Here is a 20,964-nt window from a genome sequence, read left to right on the forward strand (position 1 = left end):
CTTAATATTACAGTAAGTAAATGTGTTGCACATTTAACATCCATTTTTGTCTATAACTTGTAATATATGTTATCTACTGTGTGTGGATGTAATACATGTTAATTGGGTCACATCAAGACCAATACCTTTTGGCCCAATTAAGCAGCTGCCCCAATTAGCAGAAATTTAATGGAAATAGTTAAAAACATATATAAAAAAAGACAAACTACTGTTTAACTGAGTAATAAATTATGTATTTCAATGATATACTGAACAAATTAGTACACTATAAATACCAGTACAGTAATATAAAACTGCGTATTAGTTCCTAATAGTTATTGATGGAAAAATTCAGCATACACTGCCATGTTCTTTTGATTGACTGTAAATGAACAAATTCAGCAGACACCTTGCCTAGATAATGGACCACTTTCATACAATACCGTCAACAATTATATTCTCCAATCTTCATTTTCATTGTAACATTCAAGATGATTGTCAGTAACTTCAGGTTCTTCATATTTCCTAACTTGTTGAAGCAGTGAAATAGTTTCATTTTCCCTCCCAGCCACTTCAGAGATCTCCAAGCCTGAACACTTGAAACCGCAGTAGGCAAAATGATACTGATTTGTCTTACTGCTTATTTCTTACCATCAATGACAAAAATCACTGATTTTGAATACAAACACATGCAACTGTTGCTATTTAAAAACTGTTCGCTCTAAGTATGGTTTAGTATCTAATGGCCACACAAATGCATGTGGCTGACTCTAGTTACAAACTGCCTGGCAGCAGTCTCCTGCCCCAATTAAATGGCATAGTGTCTCAAACAAACTAAGGGAATCCCAGCTTTTTTTCCCTCAATTAGCTGTGGTTCTTTAAGAGTCATCCCAATTAACCAGAACCCACTATATTTTAAGTGTTTCCTGGTTTTTGATCCTTCTTATTTACACTGTCAACACAATTAGATATATCATAATTAAGTCTCCCCTTAACATATAACATGGCACATAGAAAAATACAGCACAGGAACAGACCCTTCAGCCCATGATTACTGCACCTCACTTGCAGCTAAATTACACTACCCTTCTTCTGCAAGCACATGATCTACGTTCCTACATTGCCCGTGTATATTCACTTTGTCTATCTACTGCTTCTTAAATGCTACTATCGTATTTGTTACCATCACTGCTCCAGGAAAGCCTGTTCTAGGAACACACCTCTCTCTATGTAAAAAATCAGCCTTGTACATTCTCCTTTCAAACTTTTCCCCTCCTACCTTAAATGCATGTCCTCTAATACTTGACATTTCCACCCTAGGAAAAAGATTCTAAATAGCCTTTCATAATTTTATAAACCTCTATCAGAAAAAGGATCTAGTGTTTTCCCAGTGTATATGACAAATAAACTCTTCTCAAGCTTTCAGCCAAGTATAGGTATTGACTATAACCGACATATAAAAGCATCACGCACACACCGTTCTAGGCATTGTGTTTACATGTATATTAGTTTGCGATAATGTTATTGCGCATGCTCTGCACATATAGCATATTGTGTGGATTCATAATAAAGTAATTGTATTCTCAGGTGTATTTATGATAGCAAAACATCTTGCCAATGTTGCAACAACTACAATACTTTCTGTTATATTTGTGGCAAGTATACACTTAAATCTCAAAGACAGAGCATGACTCCGCTTATTAAGAAAGCCTATGAGCTCTACTTTGGGTGTAAAATTGGCAACCAAGACAAAGCCTGGGCTCCTCACATTTATTGCGCAACATGTATTGTCGATCTTACAGCTTGGCTCAGAGGTATCTGAAGTCAATGCTGTTCACTCTCCCAATGATATGGCAAGAGCAGAGGATCATGTGACAGATTGCTACTTCTGTCTGACCTGTGTGTCTGGTTTCTCTGCTAAAACAAGAAATCTATTTAATACCCCAATTTCCCTTCAGCCATGAGACCTGGGCCACATGATGATACTGTATTCTTCCAGTATCAAAGCCATCAGAGACATGGAGTCCAGAGGAGGCAGAAGACGCTGTGATGCACAAGCCAGGAGTGGAAAACGACACTGATACTGATTTTGAACCCTTTATGTTGAATGAGCCTCATCTGATAACTCAGTCTGAGTTAAATGACCTGGTCAGAAACCTGGGTTTGTTAAAGGCAAAAGCAGAATTACAGAGTTCAAGACTACAAAGATTTCAATATTTGAGACAAATGTTTCCAAGAATAACTGAAACCAAGATTAAAGCAGGCATTTTTGTTGGTTCGCAAATCAAACAGGTCATCTAGTGACAGACAATTCGAAGAACCTCAAGTGGGACCAGAGAAAACTGCATGGAAGGCATTCAAGGATGTTGACAATTTTCTTGGTAACCACAGAGCACTAAACTACATGCAGCTGGTACAGTTTCTTCCCCTCTGCCATCCGATTCCTAATTGGACATTGAACCCTTGAACATTACCTTACTTTTTTAATATATATTATTTCTGTTTTTTTGCAAGATTTTTAATCTATTCAATATATGCACACTGTAATTGATTTGCTTCTTTATTATTATTATTTTTATTTTTTCTTCTATATTATGTATTGCATTGAACTGCTGCTGCTAAGTTAACAAATTTCATGACACATGCCAGTGGTAATAAACCTGATTCTGATTCTGACATATTTCAAGCATACAAAACTATGAAGTGGAACATGTCACTAAATATTCATTTTCTGCATTCATATTTTAACTTCTTCCCTGAAAATCTTGGCGTTGTCAGTGACAAGTATGGTGGAAGGTTTCACCAGGACATTGTGGTCATGGAGAAATGGTATCAGGGCAACTGGAATCCATCAATGCTGGCTGATTATTGCTAGACACTTAAGCGAGAAGCCTCAGACACTGAGTACAAATGAAAATCATCAATACGTTTAGCTTAAGTTGAACTATTGCAAAACATCAGCATTGTTATGAAATTAATGCATTATATTCAATAAAAGTTAATTTCTTCCAAATTCCTACCTGATACAAGTAGTCTGAAACTATATTTGTGTTCAGCTTTAAGCGGTCTATCGTAACAGAAAAACATTCGGAGGAAGCAATACTTTCAAAAAAATTGCTGTCTAGTGTTATATGTCCGTATCTGCAACCTTTCCTGTTCCAGAAAAAAACCCAATCTCTCACAATTCTTAACATAATTCCACTACTGATAACCTTCAGCACTTTTTCTGCATCCATACAATCACATCTTTCACAGTTGGAAATACACATCATGGAACATCAACCACACACTTACACTAATCCCACATAAATCTCATACTTTTTATTCTCCAAACATTTTCATCAATTTCCGCTTCTCCCCACCCCCGATTCTACCAGTTACATACACATGAAAACAATTTCCTGTGGCAAATTTAGCAACCAACCAACAAATCTTCAGAAACATAAGAGACTACAGATACTGGAATTCTGCACATCAAACAATCTGCTCATGGAAATCAGCTGGTCGAGCAGCATCTGTGGGAGGGAGGGAATTGCAGAAATTTCAGGTTGAAACTCTGCACAAGTCCCACTATAGGGTTTTAACCCAAAATGTCAGCAGTTTCTATCATCCCACAGATGCTGCTCGACTTGCTAAGTTCCCCTAATAGATTGTTTGTTGTGAGTCTTTTGCATGTAGGAAAAAATTACAACATGAAGGAACTCACATAATCACAGGAAAAATATATAACTCCAAAACTTACAGCATCCAAAGCCAAAACTGAACTTGGGTCTCTGGTGATGTGAAGCATCATCTCTGCTAGATGCACAATTGAGCAAGATTAAAATGCATGGCCTTGGGGATAATGCACTGACATAAAATTGTCTGATGGTCAAGGATTGGGAATTTTTTTCAGGACAGTAACTAGGCTCAGGGATTACTGTTTGGCTTTGACTATTCATAACCGGCATCAGTAATTTGAATGATGAAAAAGACAATATTTCAAAATTTCCCAATGACTAAATAATGTGGGATTACAAATTGCAAAGACAAAACAAAAATGCTTTAAGGTTACTTAGATTGAGTGAGTTGGACAAGAACTTAGCAGATGTTGTAATACCAAAGATAAAGGTAAAGCTACCCATTAAGGTAGTAGAACTAGAAAGGATATGTGTTATTTAAATGTAATTATATTAAGTACTGATACACAAAGAGATATGGGTGTTCTAGTATGCCAGTCACCAAGAGAAATATATGCAAATACAGCAAGCAATTTAAGGTAGGAATGATCCACTGGCCTTCACAGTAAGAGGAATTAAGTACTAGAGCAAGGATGCCTTTATGCAGGGACCACGTGAGACCACTCCTGCAATATTGTGTCAATTTTTGACCCCTTTATCTAAGAAAGGAAATAGTTTCAGGAAAGAAGCAAAGATCCACCAAACTAGTAGCTGGGATAGCAGATGTAAGGAGAGATTTGTCCTATGAGGTTATTATACACTGGAACTGAAAAGAATGAGAGGATGAGAGAGTTTTGAATGTAGGAGTATGCAGTTCCAGGATACATGCAAGAGATTTCAGACTGAGATAAAGGGACATTTCTTGATGTAGAGTATAACGAACCTTTGGAATTCACTATCACTGCAGCATAGATTCCAAATTGCTGAACATATATAAATAGGCAGAATAGCTTTTGGTTGCAAAAGGCATCAAGGGATATGGGGACATTGTAGCAAGTGTTGAGGAAGAGGATCAGCCATGATAGCACTGACTATTAAAACAGATTTAAATTAAAAACAAAAATAAACTGCTTATGTTAGAATTCTGAAACAAGTTTATTTTTCAATAGGGCAGAAGGCATGGCTGGGATATTTCAGATTGTCTGTGACACATCCTTTTCTTTCTCTGAACTCTTCTACTGTAAACCAACTTGCATCTTTCTCACACCCAGTTCTGATGGAGGGTTGCAGACCAAAAGCGTTCACTCATTCTCTTTCCATGGATGCTACCTAACCTGCTGAGATTTTCTAGATTTCCTATTTTTGCTTGAAAGGCCAAACTGTCTACTGTTTCAATTTTTCACTTGCAAGCTTCTTTTACATGTCCTCTGCATTTAAGACTAAAATATTAACATATAAAATAAGACAATGGACAGAATACTAAGCCTTGTGGAATCCAAATGGAAACTTAATGAAATTTGGATATATTTCATACAAACTAGGAAATATCTATCTTTTTTTAATTACGTAGTTCAGTCTAGTTTTTTTTTGTACTGTGTCATGTAAACCATGGTCCTGAAAAACATTGTCTCATTTTTACTATGCACTGTACCAGCAGTTATGGTCAAAATGACAATAAAAGTTGACTTGACTTGACTTTTAAAAAGCCAAGTCCCTTAATATTTTGTCTTTTCATATTTTTAATCACTGAAATTCATTTAATCTTTCCTATTTACAAATAATAAACTTTGACATGGAAGTAAATAAATTGAAAGCACTTGACAATTTTTGAGGATATCAGATGCATTAAAAAAAAAGCACCATGTAAGGGTTAGCATGATGCCATTAGAGCTCAGGGCATCAGAGTTCAATTCCGGAGACCTCTGTATGTCCTCCCTGTGGAATACATGAGTTTTCCCCAGCTGCTGATTTCCTCCCACAGTCCAAAGATGTACCAGGTGGGTTAATTGGGGGGGAGGGGGGGTCATTGTAAATTGTCCCGTTATTAAGTTAGGGTTAAATCGGGGTTGTCAGGGCTTGCTGAGGTCGCACTGCTCAAAGGGCCAGAAGGACTCACTTTGCACTATATCACTAAATAAATAAATCAATCAAATTTAAAAAAATCACATTTTACAGAGAAAAAGTTAGTACAATGATCAATTACTAATCTGCAAATAGAATACTATCAATTGCCTCTGAGATGAGAGCAAAAGAAATACAAAGCCACACTAAAATTTGCATTCAGTAGATGTACAACAGTGGAATTGTGCAAAATTTATAGTTGTCAGTTATGTAGTGCTTTTGCACCCATACCTGTTCCAGATAATAATTTTCTGCTAATTTGTAATTTTTCTCCAACATAGCCAATCGTGCACGAACAAGATAATTGTCTGTGCCATCACCTCCCTAAAAAGAAATAAAACAGGATTCTATTATTTTATTGTATCATTAAAAAAAAACAAGTAAAGATAATCCTGTATACAATTTAGACAAAACAAAAATAAAGAGAAAATGCTATAAATACTCAGCAGATCTGAAAGCAACAAAGAACAACAGGAAGTTTCTTGGTTTCTTTTTATTATTTTGTCCAATAAACTAAGAATTTGATCCAATCGATTTAAGAATATGGCTAAACTATCAAAAGAATCTTTCTAGTTATGCAACACCTAGTTCACAAACACGTGTAATAGTATTTCTATCTCTAAGTTCTCTTAACATTTCATTTGTTCTAATATGTGTTTGCGGATGACACGAAGATTGGAGGAGTTGTGGATGGAGCTGTAGGTTGACGAAGATTACAAGAAGATATAGACAGGATGCAGAATTGGGCAGAAAAGTGGCAGATGGAGTTCAATCCGGATAAGTGTGAGGAGATGCATTTTGGAAGGACAAACCAGAAGGCTGAGTACAGGGTTAATGGTCGGTTACTTAAGAGAGTAGATGAACAGCGGGACCTTGGGGTTCAAATCCATACATCCCTCAAGGCCGTTGCACAGGTTGATAGGATAGTTAAGAAGGCCTATAGGCTTCATTAATAAGGGGATTGAGTTCAAGAGTAGAGAAGTCATGTTGCAACTCTACAAATCTCTGGTGAGACCACACTTACAGTATTGTGTTCAGTTCTGGTCACCTCATTGTAGGAAGGATGTGGAAGCTATGGAGAGGGTGCAGAGGAGATTTACCAGGATGTTGCCTGGATTGAAAAACAAGTCTTATGAGGCAAGGTTAGCTGAGCTGGGACTTTTCTCTTTGGAGCATAGAAGGATGAGAGGGGACAATAGAGGTCTACAAGATTATGAGAGGCATAGATAGGGTGGATAGCCAGCACTTGTTTCCCAGGGCATGAATAGCAAGCACTGGAGGGCATATGTACAAAGTTAAGGGAGGAAAGTTTAGGGGAGACATCAGGGGTAAGTTTTGTTTACACAGAGGGTTGTGGGTGCCTGGAATGACTAGTCAGGGATGGTGGTGGAAGCTAAAACAATAGGGATATTTAAGAGCCTCTTGGACAGGCACATGGATGAATGAAAGACAGAGGGTTACGGGATAGTGTGAGTTTAGTACTTTTCTTTAGGAATATATGGGTCGGCGCAACATTGAGGGCCAAAGGGCCTGTACTGTGCTGTAGTATTCTAGTTTCTAGTGCCAAGATTGACTTTCATCTCCTAATACAGAATTATGTGTGCATCATGCTGGAGGTATTGAGCCAATGTGCCATTTTTCCACTGACCGACATAACCATGATCTTAAAGGTTTCGCCAGCTTGCCTTATTTAGGTGTAGACAAAGGACTGAGAATTTCCCACCTCAACTGAGCCCACATTTAATGCCCAAGTCAATTCCAAGAGAGGCAAAAGAACATGAGAAATTGTAGCAGAATCAGGTCTTACTTTCCCTCTAGCCATGTGGTACTAATAAGCATTGGTTTCAAAAAGCTTCACATTTTGAAGGAATATTAGCAGGTCCCATAAATTATATTATGTTTCTTAAAACAATTTATCAGCAGTTGCTCCTATCTAGATGTCACAGGTTTGTTTATATATACATCTGGAATTATTTCCAGGTAGCGGATGATTTCCTTCCACGCCGCTCTGACGTATTGGGAAATCACATACAAGGCAAGTTACAACAGTAGTTTGACATTTCCTTCTGCCGGTTAAGTGTTTTTTTTAAGAGATCGCCAGCTCTTTCTTAACGGCTGGATTCGAACTTGGGACCTCTCACCCCGAAGTCCAGCACTGATGCCACTATGCCACCAGCTGGCATATACATATATTTTTTATTTATTTAAAGTAGTTTCCACTGTCAGATGTTCTGTAGGTATTTAGCACTGGCAGCTACACTAGGCCTCAACCTTCACTGAGGGAGCTAATAAATGGGTGGAACACAAAGACAGGTACAATTTTTTAAAAGTCACAATAAACATGATGAACAATGGTGTAAGTAACACTTGTGGTAGGCCAGAGAACTGGGAAGTTTTCAAAACCAGCAGAGGATAAATTTAAAAAGAGGGAGAGGCTTCAGTAAATTAACAAATAACATGAATCCAAAGAAGGTAAATGTAGTTCCTTAGGGCATGAGTCTGACAAATAGATAAGGAACAGAGAAATGACAAAATTCTAAATTAATTTTGGTTGGTCTTCATGGTAGAATATATTAAAATATCAAAATAATAAGAAAAAATATAAGTACCTATAAGGAGGATCTACAAAATATCTGGTATAAAGGGATCTCAAAGTCCTAGACATGAAACACAACAAGTTAATATGCGGGTACAACATGCAATTAGGAATGCTCGTGGAACATTAACCTTTATGAAGTTTTGACACAGTTTTACAGAGTGGTAATGAAACTGCAAAATGACTTTCAAGTGAAGATTTACTTGCTGATTCCTGATATTAAGGTTTTATCAAATGAGTATCATGGAACAGGTTGGGGTATAGAAGACTGAGAGGTCAAAAGATTCCCATAAGAAACCCATAAGGTTCTGAAGAGTCTGAATGGGGCAGATGCTAAGAAAATACTTCTTTTATTTGCAGCATCAAGAACTAGAGGGGTGGTTTCAGAAGAAGTGATTTTCCATTTAGAAAGAGACAAGGAGGACATTCTTCTCTGAGCAGGGTGGTGGAGCTTTGGAATATTTTTTTACTCCAGATGGCAGTGGGGGTGGAGCCACTGAATATATTCAATGGCAGACATTAAAACCACAAGGAAGTCAAGAGGTATGGGGAGAGAGAGTAGGAACATGGTTTTACTTCAGCAGAACGGAGCAATAGCTGGCTGACCCTCTTCTGTTATAGTCTCTGCCACATGAGAAACAGAGAAAACATATAGCACAATACAGGCCCTTGGGCCCACAAAGCTGTGCCGAACATGTCCCTACCGTAGAACTACCTAGGCTTTACCCATAGCCCTCTATTTTTCTAAGCTCCACGTAGCCGTCCAGGAGACTTTTAAAAGACCCTATTGTTTCTGCCTCCACGGCCGCCACCAGCAGCCCATTCCACGCACTCACCACTCTCTGCATAAAAACTTACCCCTGACATCTCCTCTGTACTTACTTCCAAGCACTTTAAAACTATGCCCTCTTGTGCCAGCCATTTCAGCCCTGGGGGAAAAGCCTCTGACTATCCACATGATCAATGCCTCTCATTATCTTGTACACTTCTATCAGGTCACCTCTCATCCTCTGTCGCTCCAAGGGGAAAAGGCCGAGTTCACTCAACCTATTCTCATAAGGCATGCTCCCCATTCCAGGCAACATCCTTGTAAATCTCTTCTGTACCCTTCCTATGATCTCCACATCCTTCCTGTAGTGAGACGACCAGAATTGAGCACATTCTTCTGCTCTTGCCACAGATGTCGCTCTGACTGAGCTTTTCCAACATTTTCAGACGTTCTTCTTTTTTTAATCATTTTCAACTTTTTAAGCTTGTATCGCCAAAACAGAATGACCAAAGATAATTTAATCAGCACAGCATTTTATGTAGGTTACGTAAACTCAATGTCCACCAGGAAAGTGTATTTTCTTCATTCCCTGGTTGACATTAGTTTCTCCGCTGACATGCAATATCTAACTGATAACACTGATAATGTACAATCAATACTTGAGACACGCTATAAGTCATATATTAAAAAATTCTACTCAATTATTTTCTGTTAAATGATATTTCAGATAAAGACGTAAAAATTCCAACTATATGGTCCGACCGTATAGGTATCACAGCATCAATGCAAGAAATTGCAGAGATTTGTGAATATCGCTCAGTCCATCACAGAAACCAGCCTCTCCTCCATGGACTCTATTTGCACCTCTCAATGCCTCAGTAAAGCACCCAACATAATCAAAGACACATTGCAATCTACTCTGGACATTCTCTCTGCCATCAAGAAGAAGATATAAAAGCCTGAAAGCATGGATTACCAGGCTCAAGGACAGCTCCTATAACCCCTCCCTATTATAAGACTGTTAAATGGCTCTCTAGCATGGCAAGGTGGACTATTGACCTCATAATCTATCTTGTAATGACCTTTCATCTTATTGTCTATCTGCACTGCACTTTCTCTGTAGCTATTACACTTTATTCTGCATTCTTTTATTGTTTTACTTTACCTCAATGTACTGTGAAATTAATTGGTATGAACAGTATGCAAGATAAGCTTCTCACTTTATGCCAATATATGTGTGATAATGATGATAACAATAAATATAATGAGGCAATAAAGCATTGACAAGCCAGTGACAGTCAGTACTGCAAGTGGAAAAATGAATCAGAATAAGGGGTATTATCACTGATATACCGTATGTCATGAAATTTGTTGTTTTCTGGCAGTAGTACAGTGCTATACATACAGTGTATACAGTGGATTCTTGTTAATTGGGACATCGGTTAATCTGGGCAGCCACTTATTTGGGACAATACTTAAAAAAGAAAACTTAATATGGAAAGTAGCCGGGATTCCCTTTGTTTATTTGGGACACTATGCCACTTAATTGGGACAGGAAATTAAATGGCACAGAATCAGATGCATGCACTTGTGCTTTCAGTGCTTTTGACACCGTGCTTACAGTGAACAGTTTTTAAATAGCATTAGTTGCATGTGTTTGTGTTCAAAAAGCAGTGATTGGTATCACTGATAGTTGGCAAGAAATAAGCAGTAAGACAATTCAGAACTCTTTTGCTCACTGCAGTTTCAAGCATTCAGGCTTGGAGATGCCAAAAACTGCCAGGAGTGAAAAAGAAACAATTTAACAACTTCAACAAGTTAGGCATTATGAAGAATCTGAAGCTATCAAAAATCTCCTTGAAGATTACAATGAAATGGAGATTTCAAGGATGCAGTCGGCCATAGAATTGTATGAAGGCAGTCCATTATCTGCACTAGGTTTTGTTTGCTTAAGTCAATCAACAGAACGCTGAATGAATTCCTCTGTCAATAACTATTAGGAACTAATGCAGTTTTACAGTACTACTATGTTCAAATTTATTCTGTATTTTACTTAAATACATAATTTCTTACTCAGTTAAACAGTAGTTTGTCTTTTTTTCCCTCCATTTTCATGAAATTTCAGCTTATTGGGGTAGCCACTTAATTGGGCCAAAATGTGCCCCAATTACCTGGAATCCGTAAATCTTAATAGAAGCTATTCCTACAATGTTCTGTATGAGTCTTCATGTGCTTCTACCTCCTCCTTGATTATATAATGAGAAAAAGGCATGTCTTGGGAGGTGTAGGTCCTTAATGACGGATGACACCATTTTGAGACATCACCTTTGATGATGTCCTCGACACTGGGGAGGCTGGTATCCTTGATGGAGCTGGCTGAGTTTACAACCCTCTGCAGCTTTTCTGCAATTCTCTGTTTTGATCACATGAAGCCAACAGTCTGTACTGCTGTATCTGAAATGGCAGGGCATAGCCATGTTTCCATGAAGCAAGGTACACAGCAGCCCCTGATGTCTCTCTGGTAACACAATCTTACTCTGAGGTCTTCAGTTTTATTTTCCAGAGACTACATTCACCAGTGGGATAATCTAGAGTGGGGATCTCAGGCCTTGGAGTTTCAATCGTACCTGTCGAATAACGCAGCTTCCACACTTTCTTTTACTTATAGGGAAACTACACTCGCGACCTGAGCCTGAAGTCCATGATACATTGATTTTGAGTATCGATAGATTTTTTTTAAACACCTTAAGACGATGCTGCTTACTGAAGAACCCATGACTGTGACTCTGGATTTCAGCTGTAGCAGTCCCAAATGGGAATATTTGATGAGTCCCATTAGATCTGTACTTATCGGTGATATGAGTGTAGAGAGAGTAGAAGTACACATTCTTGAGATATGCATGTGTTGATTGCCAGAAAGGAGAAGATATTAATACTGATCCATACTGATTGTGGCCTCCAGATGGGGACATCAAGGAAGCAGTTGCAGAGAAAGGTTCAGAAACCCATGTTTAGAAGCTTGGAGGGTAATACAGAGAGGATGATAGTATTAAATATCGAGGGCTCATCGACAAACAGCAGCACGGCACATGTTTTTGCTGTTGTCTAAGTGCTCCGAAGGAGAGCGGACAGCCAATAAGATTTGGTTCACTGTCGACCTGATTGTGGCGGTAAGTGAATTGAAGTAGATCCAGGTCCTTGCTCAGGCAAGAGTTAATTCTAGCCAGAACCAACCTCTCAAAGAAATTCATAATGATAGACGTGAATGCTATCATTTGATATTTGTTGTGGTAACTGACCTTACCCTTCTTTGTTTTTCTTGCTTTTCATGCTGTTGATGCTGGAATAAATCTATAAACTACAATGAATAAAGTCTGCCATCTACTGGTTTAAGTATAAAATTCATTCAATTCCACATTATACTGTGTGATAGATATGAAGAGGGAATTGGGCCACACATTCATGCTCTGCAGAGCTCATCTGTACCTCAACGATATTTACCACCAAAATTCTATATTCTTTGATATCAATATTTGGCAGAAATATGTCAATCTTAATCTTGAAAATTTCAGAGTCCACAGGCTATTTTGGGATAATTCCTGTTTTTTCTACCTTTGCATAAAATGATTTTCTTGGTTCTCTTAAAAATGGTCTGGCTTCATCAATAACATTATGCCTTCATACCATAACTTAGCTGCCATTGCACAAAAAGGTCCAGACCCAGAAAACACCAATAAAACTATCTACAAACCGTAACTCATATATTTATTCATACTCCACATCTTTCTCTTCCTAGATAATAACATAAAGTTGGGCCAATTCTAGAGTGTGACTCTTCACACTGCCCTGTGGTCATTATTTACGTCAGTATATTTTAGGGGGGGGGGGGGTGGAGTTTCAAGATGGCGACGTAAACATCTGCCTTTTAGGCGCTCTTCATTTTTTCAACTATAATCACCCTTTAATCAAATCTTTTTGAACTTAATCATATGAGTTGCTACTTCTGATTAACTTTTTTTTCCTAAAATAATATTTGATCTAATCTTGTCAAACTTAAAATGGCTAAAAGCAAGAAATCGTCTAAGGATCCTTTATCTATCGACATTATTGCTACCCTTCTGGATGCTAAACTTGCGAGTTTGGAAGGCAGGTTAGAAGGTAAATTGGAAAGTAAACTGGCAAGTTTGGAAAATAGGCTTACCACGAAAATATCTGAACTTGAAGAAGTTGTTAGATCGCTTGAAACTAAGTTTCAATCGCAGGCATCAGATATTCAGCGGCATGAAGATAAGATCACGACTCTTGAAAAATCAATTTGTGAAAAGCACGTACAATTGAAGCGTTGGAGAAGAAGATAGAGTCGACTGCTAAAACTATGGATCAGTATAAGTTTAAAATTACTGATCTCGAAAACGATCTCGCAGACAGAATTTGCGTATCATCGGGTTTCCCGAAAAAGTTGAGTCTGGTGATTTAACTGAATTTTTCTCTAAATTACTGTGGGAAATTTTCAGTGATGAAGGTTTGCAAGCTAAACCTGTTATCGACCGCGCTCACAGAGTCGCGAGGTTTTCGGCTACGAGTGTTAAACCACGAGCGGTGATTGTTCGCCTTCATTATCCTCGTGAGAAAGAGCTTCTAATTCGATTAGCCCGTAAAAAAGGTATGATTTCTCACAACACCAACACATTTCGAATTGTTGAGGATTATTCATACGAAGTAATGAGAGCGAGAATCGCTTTTAAACCAGTGATGGCAGAGATTCTCTTGATTGGACTTAAACAAGCTTTAATGTATCCAGCGAAGCTTAGAATTGCGCTGAACGACAACAGTCAACAATTTTTCAACACTCCGGAAGAAGCGAAGAAATTTGTTGAAGAATATCAATCCTCTAGTGCAACTTGAACTATGTGTTACATTGAAGATTTTTCGGAGAGAGGATGCCATCTCATTTTAAGTTTTAACCTATGCAGCTGGGTTACAACTTCTTATCCTGATCTACGGGTCTGGTTCTTTTTTTTTACTACTATTATCATTGTTTATAGATGCTCTTTTAATTTTTATAATATCCTTTTTTATACACGTTTGTATTTTGTAATAATGAATTACTTTTTTTTCAAAATGTCGTTTCTTCTTCCCATAAGACTTCGCTTTCTGTAAGCGTTTATTTGTTTGCCTGTACTTAGAAATGGGACGAATGTTTTGAATTTTTTTAGTCTTTTTTTATATATATTGTAGTATCTATTAAATCTTTTTTTTAAATTCTATTTTGATAACTCTTTTTTATTAAATTTTTTTTAATAGATTGCTGAACTTATATTTATATTTTGTAATATGGCTTTTTCAAAATGTCGTTTCTTCTTCCCATAAGTCTTTGCTTTTGAAACGTCATCTTTCTTGTATTTGAACATGGAATTTTTTTTTAAAGGTATATTACACTTTCAAATTTTAATGTTCATACTTTTTTTTATTAATGATTGTTTCTTTTATTATATTAGTTTTTTTATTCTGACTGATATATATTTTCTTTTTGCAACCCTATATCTTAATCTGGGTGTTATATAGTTTTTTTTAATCTTTTTATAGAGCTGCCATCTTGAAATGGGGGTAATGTTAGTATTAGTTTATGCGCCTGCCGCTTGGCTTTCTTTCGAAGGGTGGGGGGAGGGGGTAGGGATCTTTTTTCACGCTTTTGCTTTTTATTTTTTTGCTTTTAGTTTATGGGCCGACTTTAAATTATTAATATTGTTGAGGTGTCATGATCTCCGGTTGCTCCTGAATCAATTTTCCTTCTTCCTGAATTATGGGTTATGTGACTATTTAACCTTTTATGATACACACAACTAATATTGGCATGATGGATAAATCTATTAACTTTATCTCTTGGAATACTAATGGTTTAAATCATCCGATTAAACGTAAAAAAATATTTAAAGTATTCCATAGATTGAACGCTAATATTATTTTTGCACAGGAGACCCATATTAGGAGGGAGGATAATCAACGTTTTTTTAGGTTCTGGAAGGGTCAACAATTTCACTTGAATTGTACCGCCAAAATTAGGGGTGTGTCAATTTTTATAGACCCCTCAATTTCGTTTACACATCATGAAATTATTTCTGATCCACAGGGCAGATTTTTGTTGATAACTGGTTCACTTTTTAATCGAAAAGTCGTTCTAGTTAATATTTATGCTCCAAATTTTAACTGCCCTGAATTTTTTAAACGTTTATTTACTTCCCTTCCTAATCTGAATGAATATATGTTGATAATGGGTGGAGATTTTAATTGTTGTTTGAATCCTTCGATGGATAGATCTAAACCTATTCGAACTCTTCCGAATAGATCAGCTTTACTTATTAATTCTTTTATGGTCGATTCGGGAATTACTGAAATATGGCGGTTTCTGAACCCTAAAGATAAAGAATTTTCATTTTTTTCACATGTATATCATAGTTATTCTAGAATTGATTATTTCCTTATTGATCATCGTTTATTAACAGATGTTACTGATTGTAAATACGATTCTATTGCCATTTCGGATCATGCACCTTTGAAGTTATCTATTAAGATCTCGGACTCTTCCATTAATACTAGATCTTGGAGACCCAACGCTACTTTGCTTCAAGATCCAGAATTTATTACCTTCATAAAACAACAAATTGACTTATTTTTTTCAATAAACTATACTGAAGAGATTGATAGAGGAATACTTTGGGACTCCTTCAAGGCTTTTATCCGTGGACAAATTATCTCATATTCCGTTGGTAAAAGAAAACAAAGATATTTAGATATAGCTTTATTGGTAGATAAAATTAAAGAAATTGATAAGATTTACTCCGTTACTCCTACCAAAGAACTTTATAAGAAGAGAGTTGAGCTTCAAATGGAACATAGCTTATTATTATCTTCTTCAATTGAGAATCAATTAATCAAGACCAGGGCTCAATTTTATATTCATAGTGATCGAACTGGTAAATTGTTAGCTAATCAATTAAAAGCTATTTCGACTAAGCGACAAATTATTAAAATTCGTAAACAAGACGGTAATTTAACTACTGATCATAAAGAAATCAATAACACTTTTCAAGATTTTTATAAATCTTTATATCAATCAGAATTTGATGGTGACCTGTCCATGATGGATAATTTTTTTAACAATTTGAATATTCCTAAACTGATAGATTAAGATCGTAGCTTGCTTGATGCTCCTATCTCTATGGCCGAAATAAGAGAGGCTATCTCATCAATGAATTCAGGGAAAGCTCCTGGTCCTAATGGTTATATTGTAGAATTTTTTTAAACTTTTTCTTCTTTGCTTTCTCCTTGGCTATGTGAAATCTTTAATGATGCGTTTGTTAAGAAGAGATTACCTCAATCTTTTTATGAAGCTACTATCTCTAATTAAAAAAGATAAAGATCCTACTTTATGTGCATCTTATCGCCCTATATCATTATTAAATGTAGATTCTAAGATTCTTACAAAAATTTTAGCCATTAGATTAGAAAAGGTATTATCACAGATTATTTCAGAAGATCAAACTGGTTTTTTAATATTAGAAAATTGATTAATATAATTTATACTTCATCACCCACAACCCCAGAATGTGTTATCTCATTAGATGCTGAAAAAACTTTTGATAGAGTTGAATGGACATACTTATTTAATGCATTGAGAAACTTTAATTTTAGTCCTAATTTTATATCATGGATTAAATTAATATATTATAAACCTGTTGCTTCTGTTCTTACAAATAATTATAGATCCTCTTTTTTTCAATTATCTCGTGGTACGAGACAAGGTTGTCCTTTAAGTCCTTTATTATTTAATATTGCATTAGAACCTTTAGCCATTGCTATTTGTGAATCTCCTAATATTTTTGGTATCACCCGTAATGAGAAGTTATACAAATTATCACTTTATGCTGATGACTTGCTGTTATATATTTCTGATCCTAATAGGTCTATTCCCGCTATTTTATCCTTGTTGGCTCAATTTGGTAGTTTTTCTGGTTATAAATTAAACTTAGATAAGAGTGAATTATTCCCCTTAAACGCGCAAACCTTATTGAATGACAGGATACCATTTAAAGTTGTTACTGCTAACTTTATCTATTTAGGTATAAAAATCACCAAGAAATATAAAGATTTATTTAGACTGAATTTTTTACCTATGCTTCATCAAATTCAACAATTTACTACAAGATGGTCTCCCTTATTCCTATCATTAGTTGGTCGGATTAATGCTATTAAAATGATGATTTTACCGAAATTTTTATATTTATTTCAAGCCTTACCAATTTTTATTCCTAAATCTTTTTTTGACAACATTGATTCAAAAATTTCCTCATTTGTGTGGCAAAATAAAAACCCCAGGTTAAGTAAAAGGCAATTACAAAAATCTAAAAAAGATGGTGGTTTAGCTTTACCTAACTTTAGATTTTACTATTGGGTGAATAATATTCGTAACCTAACGTATTGGAAACTAGATTTGGACTCACCATTGTGTCCACAGTGGGTAAATTTGGAATGTAGTGAGGTAAAGGGATATTCTATATTCTCCGTTCTTGGCTCTTTTCTTCCTGCTGATTTAGTTAAATTCAATAAACAGATATCTAATCCTGTTATCAAACATACACTATGAATTTGGTTTCAATTTCGTAAGTTTTTTACTCTGAAAAACTTTGTTCTTGATAGCCCTATTTTACTTAATTTTTTTTTCAAACCTTCATTGACAGATCAAGCTTTTAGCATATGGAAAAGGAAAGGTATAAAATGTTTTCGTGATCTTTTTTTTGAAGGTACTTTGATGTCTTTTGACCAACTCTCCAACAAATTTAAATTACCTAAATCTAATTTTTTTAGATACTTACAAATTAGAAATTTCTTACATAAAGTTCTACCATCTTTTCCCAATTCAACTCCATTGGATTTCTCAGATTTGATTTTCACCTTTAATCCTTGTCAGAAGGGATTAGTAGCTTTTATTTATAACATGATTATGAAGATACAACCAGAAATATCAGATAGAATTAAACAAGAATGGGAAAAAGAACTTCGATACAATATATCAACAGATAAATGGGAAAAAATTTTACAAATGGTTAATTCCTCTTCTGTATGTGCTAAACATGCTTTAATACAATTTAAAATTGTACATAGAGCTTATATGTCTAAAGATAAGCTTGCTCGATTCTATTCCCATATTAACCCTCAATGTGACAGATGTCATTTAGAAGTGGCTTCATTGACCCACATGTTTTGGTCATGTCCCACTTTACATAACTATTGGAAGGACATATTTGGTGCCATTTCCTCAATTTAGAATATCGATTTACAACCTCATTTTATTACTGCAATTTTTGGTATACCAAATGAGGATGGTAATCAGTTTTCCCCTCCAATCAGACGAATGATTACTTTTGTAACATTAATGGCCAGAAGGTCTATATTACAAAACTGGAAAGAAGTAAATCCTCCTACCACGTCTCAGTGGTTTTCTCAAACTATTTCTTATCTGAGTTTGGAAAAAATTAGAAGCACTATTTTTGACTCATCAATTAAATTTGAAGAAACCTGGGGACCGTTCATTCGACATTTTCATATGAATTAATTTGGCCTTTTTCAGACCTTCTCTCCTCTTATTCTTGTTCAGGTATGGAGTTCCGGAGTTTTTCTTGACACTATCATATACTTATAAACTATTGCCCATATTAGTTTAGTTTAGAGTTTTTTTCAATATATATTCTCTTTTATATATTTTTAATTTTTTTTTCTCCTTTTCTTTTGATGATTATTTTTGTTTTTTTTCATATATAATTATATAGACTTGATTGATTAATGTACTTTTTTTTGTTGATGTTTAATAGGATATTATTATCCTATTACTAATGTAATTTCAAGTCTATTGCATTTATAACCTATTCATTATTATGTTATGTTTTTTCTTAAATATATATATGAAACTCAATAAAAAGATTGAAAAAGAAAAGAAAAGTATATTTTGGCAGAGGGGCGGAAAGCACTTTTCTGGAAAACATTAGACATATGGCCAGAGGCCATGTGAAATTAGTCTTGCAAATTTCACCTTGTCCCGAATCAACTTCAATTTGTCAAAAGATAACAAATTTAACATTTCCCAAAAGAGAAGAACAGTTATTGCACAACACTGTTTTATAACTTATTTGCAACTCAAATTAATGAAATATTTTAATGTTTTTAGTGTATAAAATTATCAGATATATTTAAGTTTTTCAACTGGCAATTAGTTTATCTTGTTATTACTTACATATTCTTTTGCTGCTTGGTCTGCAATCCGGTTAGTCTCACAGAGAAACTGAGCTTTAGCTACGTCCCCCAGGGCAGCAAAACATCTTTTTAAAAACAAAAGGAACATGCATTAAGTCTGTTAAATCCAGATTCAATCCCCAATATGTTTTTGTTTGCTTTGATATATTTCAGCCAGTTCTAGAACTTCAGGTTATTTTGATTCTTCAACATTAAATTGTTCTGGATAATAATAATTCAAAATGAACTACAATGAACACAACTCTGAGACCTGACAATACTGTGCTGAAGTTATGCTCAGCAAAATTAAGCTCTTACTAAACGATAAGCTGGTCCAGTGAATCTATGACATCAGCACTGACCTGACAAAGTAAAAACTGGCTTATTAAAATTAAAAATTAAAAACTAGAGAAAATCAGCAGATGCTGGAAATCCAAGCATCACGCACAAAATGCTGGAGGAACTCAGCAGGCCAGACTGCATCTATGGAAAAGACTACAGTCAATGGTTTGAGCCGCGACTCTTCGGCACGACTGGAGAAAAAAAGATGAGGAGTCAGAGTTAGAAGGTGAAGGTGGGAAGGAAGAAACACAAGATGATAGATGAAATTGGGAGGAGGAGGGGTGAAATAAAGAGCTGGGAAGTCAATCAGTGCAAGAAATACAGGGCTGAAAAAGGGGGAATCTGATAAGATTGGACAGAAGGCTATGGAAGAAAAGAAAAAGGGGGCATAGCATCAGAGGGAGGTGATGGGCAGGTAAGGAGATAAGGTGATGGAAGGAAAAAGGAATGGAGAATAGTGAAGGAGTGGGGCAGAGGAAGGTATTACTGGAAGCTTATGAAATCGATGTCCATGCCATCAGGCTGGAGGCTACCCAGATGGAATATAAGATGTTGCTCCTCCAACCTGGGTGTGGCCTCATTGTCAAAGTAGAGAAAGCCGTAAACTATCATGTCAGAATAGGAACAGAAAGTGGAATTAAAATGGGTGGCCACTGGGAGATCCTGCTTTTCCTGGTGGATAGAACGTAGGTGCTCAGCAAAGCCGTGTCCCAAACTACATCAGTCTCATTGATATACAGTAGGGCAAACCGGGAGTACTGGACACAGTAGGTGACTCAAACAGACACACAGATGAAGTGTCGCCTCACCTGGAAGGACTGTTTGTGGTCCTGAATGCTACTGTTGTGATGAAATTAAAAGTGGATATAATCAACCTGTTTTTATCTATCGAGTTCTTTATAATCATCCAAGTATCGGGAAGAATATTCAGGAGGACTATTAAATTAATTTTTATGAACAAATAACCACATCTGTTAATAACCATATCTATTACTGGCACTCTTTTTGGATTTTTCTACAACCATTCAATCTAAATTGTCAGAATATTCTGATTAGGATTGAAACAAATGGTAAAAGGTGAAATGACACACAGTGAGATTAAATGCTCTCAACATAAATGCATCTTTTGACAGAGCTGGTACCAATAGATAAAATCCTCCACTAGCCAGAACAATCCTAACATGAAGCAAGAATGCAGTTGTGGTTACTGA

At 36.0% G+C, this 20,964-nt stretch overlaps 1 protein-coding gene across 2 annotated transcripts in view; it reads right to left on the reverse strand.

The window, feature by feature from the left end:
- The window catches only part of ift172 (intraflagellar transport 172), a 180,867-nt gene that overhangs the window by 85,032 nt on the left and 74,871 nt on the right, over positions 1-20,964 (reverse strand). The window contains exons 19-20 of one of the 2 annotated variants that reach the window (XM_059981669.1): positions 19,413-19,497; positions 5,991-6,083 (exon numbers count right to left, since the gene is read on the reverse strand). In XM_059981669.1, coding sequence (XP_059837652.1) covers positions 5,991-6,083; positions 19,413-19,497 — 178 coding nt within the window. The remainder of the gene's footprint in view (positions 1-5,990; positions 6,084-19,412; positions 19,498-20,964) is intronic. The other variant, XM_059981671.1, reaches the window with a different exon arrangement.

Source organism: Hypanus sabinus, chromosome 10 (genome assembly GCF_030144855.1).
Source record: "Hypanus sabinus isolate sHypSab1 chromosome 10, sHypSab1.hap1, whole genome shotgun sequence".
NCBI classification, from domain to species: Eukaryota; Metazoa; Chordata; class Chondrichthyes; order Myliobatiformes; family Dasyatidae; genus Hypanus; species Hypanus sabinus.